Source organism: Gavialis gangeticus, unplaced genomic scaffold, assembly GCF_001723915.1.
Source record: "Gavialis gangeticus isolate Ggan-Ray unplaced genomic scaffold, GavGan_comp1, whole genome shotgun sequence".
Lineage (NCBI taxonomy): Eukaryota > Metazoa > Chordata > Crocodylia > Gavialidae > Gavialis > Gavialis gangeticus.
The window spans coordinates 1,807,346-1,814,091 of NW_017728973.1; the positions used below are offsets into that span (position 1 = coordinate 1,807,346).

The 6,746-nt window shown below is 46.9% G+C and overlaps 1 protein-coding gene across 1 annotated transcript in view; it reads left to right on the forward strand.

Annotated features, from left to right (window-relative positions):
* RAB5C (RAB5C, member RAS oncogene family) overlaps nucleotides 1–5,945 on the forward strand; it is a 9,675-nt gene extending 3,730 nt beyond the window's left edge. Inside the window, exons 2-5 of the mRNA XM_019506070.1 lie at nucleotides 1,131–1,282; nucleotides 1,642–1,764; nucleotides 4,109–4,202; nucleotides 4,663–5,945. Of these exons, the coding sequence (XP_019361615.1) occupies nucleotides 1,131–1,282; nucleotides 1,642–1,764; nucleotides 4,109–4,202; nucleotides 4,663–4,778 (485 nt within the window). The 3' untranslated portion in view covers nucleotides 4,779–5,945. The remainder of the gene's footprint in view (nucleotides 1–1,130; nucleotides 1,283–1,641; nucleotides 1,765–4,108; nucleotides 4,203–4,662) is intronic.
* The last annotated feature ends 801 nt before the right edge of the window (nucleotides 5,946–6,746 follow it).

A 6,746-nucleotide genomic window follows, 5' to 3' on the forward strand; every position in this document is an offset into this window, starting at 1 on the left:
CCCCCCCCCGAGTGCTCTGCTGATTTTTAAAATTGACTAAAAGTGCCTTAGATCTGCTTGCAGCACTCCTGTATCTTGCTACCTATTGCTGACAGCCTGGCTGGCTGCTTGTAGCACAGCAAACTGCAAGGCAACACTATAGCAGCTGAAACAGCTGGCTCTGAAAGCTCAGTTCTGTTGAGTTGGGCAGAAATTTCTAGATGACACCATCAGAATAACTAAGTAGAAAGCAAAGAGCACTAAAACAAACCTCTAGTAACAACATGCCTCAAACTAGAAAGGAAAATGGATTTGGGACTCTTAGTTCTGTTCTTCTTGGTCCTCTCACTTCTGGCATGGGCAAAGTCTTGTCCTGCCTGTGAGGTGCTGTTGGAGCCCAATGGGTGTTTAAGAACAGACTGTTCCCACAGATCGGACCTGGGAACTTCTGAGATGTCTGTAGATGGTAGTGCTGAAAGATGCTTGCTGAGAACGTGCTTGCCATCTGCTGGAAGATCGTGTCTGTTTGCCTACAGGCTTTTCAACCTGCTGACTGTCAGCCAGAGATTCAAGGGGCACAGGCAGGGCATGCTGCAGTATGTGATCTTAAATGCCTGGCTGTTCCTTGGAACAGGAAAACAACTAGTTACTACATTTGGTGAGCTGTCCTGCTGTCACTAGTGGCTTCTTTGCATTTGCTTTGAAGGGGCTTCTTTCTAAAACTAACCACAGGAAGAAGCATTGTGGCTAGCCAAGCCATACATGGTACAGAAGAGGACGCATCTCTCCCAGTAAGCTGAGGGAAGGGGAAATGAACTAAAATAAAGGAAAGATTCCTGTGTTGATGTTCACATCTCCATGGCAACACTGCAGTTTAGAGGGTGACTGCTGTTTTCAGCAGGACATACCTCTAGTATCTCTTTCCAACCATCTCACTGTCTATTTGCAGTCCACTCTGCATGGCTCTAGTGCCTTCATGGTGGGCTGTAACCTTGACTACAGCTAGTAATATGCCAGCTCAGTAGGGTAGTGTAGACCTACTTGCATTCACACCAGCCATCAAAGCAGAGGGAGAATCCTGCTTTGAGGCCGTTGGCTAGAGTCCCTGTACTTGGAGCCAGGAATAAAACAGAAGCCCTTGCCTGTTTCAGCTGCCTTTCTGACGCAGACTGTCTGTTTGGATGACACAACTGTAAAGTTTGAGATATGGGACACGGCAGGACAAGAACGATATCACAGTTTGGCACCAATGTATTACAGAGGCGCACAAGCGGCCATCGTTGTCTATGACATCACTAACACAGTGAGTACTGTGCCTGGGCTGATCTGGGTCCTGGCTCTGGACATGAGAAGCAAAGGGTAGGTAGTGCCCTAAGTGGTGGTTTCCCAGAAAGAAGGTGCTGTCTTGGCTGTGCCTTTGTAAATTGGCTTGCCCAAAGGATGGGCAATATGTGGGGCCAAGAGCCCTGGGATCAAATGTCCATTTAAGTGGATGGAGACATTGGTTGAAGCTTGGTATGCAAGTCACTTGAGGGCCTGGCTTAATATGCTTGGTAGATGGGTGCTCCTCCCTTGCTGTCAAGATGAGCATGCTTAAAGATTTGGGCTGGGGGGGGGCGGGGAAAAAGACTGTCCTCTTTGACCATAATCCATCTGTTTCAGGATACATTTGTACGAGCCAAGAACTGGGTGAAAGAATTGCAGAGGCAGGCCAGCCCCAATATTGTAATTGCATTAGCAGGCAACAAGGCGGACCTTGCCAGCAAGAGAGCTGTGGACTTCCAGGTAAGCTCTCTTTATTTAAAAAATCCACAGCAGCTGCTTTCCCTGGCTCATACACACTACTGCCCTGTACTTGATCTGGATTTCTTTCTTCCCCCTCCACTATCAAACTCTCAGATTTTTTTTTTCAGGCTGAGTTGGGTTAAGCTTCTGTACCTGAACCTACCAAGCCCACTAAAAAGCAGAACAGGAGTAATTTTGCTCTATGGTGCTGCACTTCATTTAACTAGATGTCCTCCTTTTTGGCAAGGTATGGCCCACAGCACTTGAGCAGAAGCCTTTTTTTTTTTTTTTAAATGTCAGATTCCTGAAGAATCATTCCCAGGCTGCTGTCTAAACCGCTTCCCTACCTGAAGTGAACCTGTTCTTTTGTGGTCTCATCCTGAGCCAGGCTTTGCCCTTGCATTGTACTTGGGCAGGCAGCCTTCGAATACTCTGTAGTTCCAGGCAAGGATCTCCTAAGATATTAAAACATGACTTCCTCGGTGTACCTTATATCTCCTCTTAGTGTCTCCATAAGCTTTCATGGCTCTTCAGTGGAGTATTAGATAGAAAACTGGCTGGATCACTTCTTCCTTGGAGGGTAGTAGCCGATAGTTTGTCTAGTTGGAAGGCAGTCTCAAGTAGAATGCCTCAAGGGTCAGTCCTGGGGCCAGTTTTGTTCAATATCTTCATCCATTTATTTGGAAAATGGGATGGAGTGTACCCTCAGCAAGCTTACTGATAATACTGAGCTCAGAGTAGTAGATATGCTAGGGGGTAGGGCCAGGATTTGGAGAGAGCTCAACAAATTGGAGGATTGGACCAGAAGACTCCTCCTCAGAGCTCAATAATGACAAGAGTTTGTTCTAAGTACAGGACTTTGCAATCCCATGCACAGAGATAACCCAAGCAGGGTACACAGCCTAAGGCAAACTAGCCTGTGGAGGACCCTACCCCTAGACACAAGCCAGCAGGGGGTGTGATGCCAAGCAGCTGGATGTGAAGCTGGCAGCAGCAGTACAGAGTCACTGCTCTGCCCAGCTGCATGGGGCCCAGGGTGGTTGCCCTGATGCGCAGTGTCATCCTGTTTCTCTTCTCTTCCCCCTCTCTCTCATGACCCTGCCCATGCACCAGTACAGGCTAGGGACTGACTGGCTAAGCAGCAGCTCTGCAGAAAAGGGCCTGTGGGTTACTGTAGACAGTAAGCTGAATGAGCCAATAGTGTGCCCTTGTTGCAGAGAAGGCTAATGGCATAATGGGCTGCATTAGTGTTTCATAGTAGTTTCATTGTTAGTAGGGTCAGTAGGGACCTGAGTAGATCTAGTCTGACCCCCTGCCATGGCAGGAAAGAGTACTGGGGTCAAACGACCCCAGCAAGGTATACATTTAACTTCCTCTTAAAGACCCCCAGGGTAGGAGCCAGCACAACTTCTCTTGGAAGTTGGTTCCAGATCTTAGCTGCCCTGACCGTGAAATAGCGCCTCCTGATATCTAGCCTAAGTTCCCACAGATGGAGAAGAAGTGATATGGCCTGCAGTGCTGAAGGGAGGGGAACTTACTTGGAGTGCTGTGTCCAGTTTTGGGGCCCCTACTACAGAAAGGATGTAGACAAATAGGAGAGCCCAGCAGAGGGCAATGAAAATGGTTAGAGGGCTGGCACACGTGACTTGCGAGAAGCAGCTGAGGGAGCTAAGTGTATTTAGTCTGCAAAAGAGAAGCCTGAGGGAGGATTTCAATAGCAGCATTCAACTACTTGGGGTGGGGGGGGGAGAGCTGTTCTCTTTTTTCCAAAGAGGATGGAGCTAAACTATTTTCAGTGGTGGCAGATGGTAGAACAAGGAGCAATAGTCTCAAGCTGTAGTAAGGGAAATTCTGCTTGGATATTGTGAAGAACTTTCTCACTAAGAGGCTACCCAGAGGCTGTGGAATCTCCAGGTTTTGGAGGCTTTTCAAGACACAGCTAGACAAACCTTCTGGAGGCATGATCCTGCTTTGAACAGGAGGCTGGACTAAATGCCCTTCTGAGGTCCTTTCCAACCCCTGCTTCCTAAGATTGGAGTTTTTTTATTTGTTTTTAATGGGTGGGCATCTTGCACAAACCTGCCAAAGCAGGGCAAATTCTTAGTATAGCTGCCAGTATCTTGACACTTCGCACCCCACCCTCATACTGTCAGAAGACCTCTCAACTCTCCTTGGTTACTGCAGGTCAAGGGAAATAAATGGTCCTGGAGGCAAGAGCAGGCTGGCTGCATCCCTGGCTTGCCTTGCAGCTGACTTCCCCTGCAAGGAAACTGCTGGGGGCTTGTCCAAGCCCTTGGCTGATCTAATGCTAGGTGGGCAGAACACTGAACTTATTTACTTACAGGATGCCCAGACGTACGCAGATGACAATAGCTTGCTGTTCATGGAGACGTCAGCAAAGACTGCAATGAATGTGAATGAAATATTCATGGCAATAGGTAACTACTGACTTAAGGTGGGGCTGGGGTGCACCAGTGTCCTGAATGTCAGTGGAATCCATTGGATATGATGCTGCTGCCCAGCTAAAGCTCAGGGCAGCTGCTTTCCTTAAGCCTTGTGGCTCCTTGTAGCCTGAGTTGCACCTGTCACTCAATGTTGTCTGGAGCATGCTTCTGGGGATTTCTAACCCAGTGTAGCAGTCCCTGCTGGAAGATGGCTATGGAGCCAATGGTGAACTTGAATGTCTTTGTGGCCAACCTACTGGCCTTTCTTGCATGCCTGTCTAGGAGGGACAGTAGCTTACTGGCTCCAGACTCAGCTGGAGTGACCCAAAGTCTGAACTGCTTGAAAGCAGAAGCTTGACATTGGAGTAGGAAACTAGAGATTACTAGTTCCATGGGGTAGCTGGCTCTTCAGTGGCAGCAACAGCACCAAACTAACTTGCTTTTCTTCCTCTAGCCAAGAAACTGCCAAAAAATGAACCCCAGAATGCTCCTGGTGCCCCTGGCAGGAATCGGGGTGTTGACCTTCAAGAGAACAGCCAGCCTAGTAAGAGCCAGTGTTGCAGCAATTGAGCAACTCTTCCACTTGAGCAAAGCCCTGTCAAATGACCTGACTGGAATCCACTCTAACCAATCGCACTTACGGTAGAGCAGCTGCTGATTGTGGCTGCTGTGATTTTTCTCCATACCCTTCTGATCCTAGGCTGGAGGGAGCTACTCCACCTGCACCTTTCTGTATCAATACTAATTCAATTCTAAGTCTTAAGTCACTTTTTTTAACATATGAACTTCTGCTCTTCCCTCTTCCTGGTGGTGGATACATGACCTGGTGTCTGCCTGGCCTGTTCTTCCCTCCCTTACTTCTGTTGGGTGGGGGCTAGCAGCTTGCCAGGTTCCACAGCCGCCTTGATCACTCTATTAAACAAAGGGATAATAGACATAATCTTGTGTTTAAAAATTTATCCACATATAAAAGCTAAGGCTAGTCCAGTACAACACCTGTAAGAACCACTAAACAAAACAGTAGCATTATAGTGATGTTTAAAAAAAAACAAAAAAACAAACAAACAAACCTGTGGCTCTTGGGCCATATGTATTGACCAAATCACAATTATGAGTATTTTGGGGTGGGATGGGGGGGCAGAGGGGAGCAAGACCTGGTTTCTTCTGTATTTTGTATTGTATGTTTCTTCAACATGTAACCAATCAGTATCTTGTCAATATAGTACATACCAACTAGCCTTCTGTTGTCTTTATTTTTGTGTTGGACTTTAGCATGCCAACTCTTTTTTTCTATCTCCTTAGTTCTGTTGTAATGCACTAATCCTGTTGCAATTTTTTGGGGGGAGGTAGGGGGTGGGGGACAACCAAATCTTGTATAGAATAAATTGTCTTTTTTTGACAGTGATGTGATGCCACTAATGTTAATAACCTTCCTCTAGTGCAAATTGATCTGGCTTACTGATGTACAGAGGTGGGGGGGGAGGGATGGGGGAAAATTTTGGATAATCCTTTTTTTCTTGTCTGTGGAAACCATATGTATTACAAAAACTTGTGATTCCACAAAATAGGGCAGGAGGTATTAAAATGGCTTCTGTTGCCAGAATCTAACTGATGTTGGCTGCTGCCTAGTGCCTGATGCAATGTCTTATACATATTGGTATTTAAAGATGAACTGTCAACTTAGTCTTCATCACAAACTTCAGTTTTGTGTGTGATTAAAAAATTTTTATAAACCTATTCTGATTAGCAGTGTGTATGTGTGTAATGTCTGCTTCTAGTCTGGAAGACTTGGGAAAACTGGGGCTGGGAGGGACTTCAGGTCATCTAGTCCAATACCCTTGCTGAGGCAATATCATTCCTAAAAATATGCTATCCCAGTTAAGTGTCTAAAATTTTGCTTTCCAACTTCCAGGGCTGGAGATTCCACAGCTTCTCTAGGTAGCCTGTTCTAATGTGGACCACCCTCAGTTAGGAAACTTCTTTTTCCTCTTTCCCCTCCCAGTCTTCAACCTAAGCATCTGCTGCAGCAGGAGGTCATTTGCTCCTAGTCTTGTCCCCTGTGGCCATAGATGGGGGGGGGGGGGTCCCCCACTCTAGTCAGTTTAGGTATTTGGAGAAGAGACAACTAAGGTGGGATTTGCTAACAGTTTTCAAACTGAATAACTTTAACACTTTCCTCCAGTAGTGGCCTGGGAAGCAAGACTTAGTTTCATAGTTGGTAGGGTCGGAAGGGACCTGAGCAGATCATTGAGTCTGACCCCCTGCCATGGCAGGAAAGAGTACTGGGGTCAAATGACCCTGGCAAGGTGTTTTTATCTAGCCTCCTTTTAAAGACCCCCAGGGTAGGAGCCAGCACCACTTCTCTTGGAAGTTGGTTCCAGATCCTAGCTGCCCTGACTGAAGTAGCACCTCCTGATGTCTAGTCTGAATCTACCCTCTGCCAGCTTGTGACTGTTGTTATTTCTGGTCACTCCTGGTAGTGCTCAGGGGAACAGACTCCCCCAATGCCTGCTGGTCCCCCCCCCCAACTAATTTATA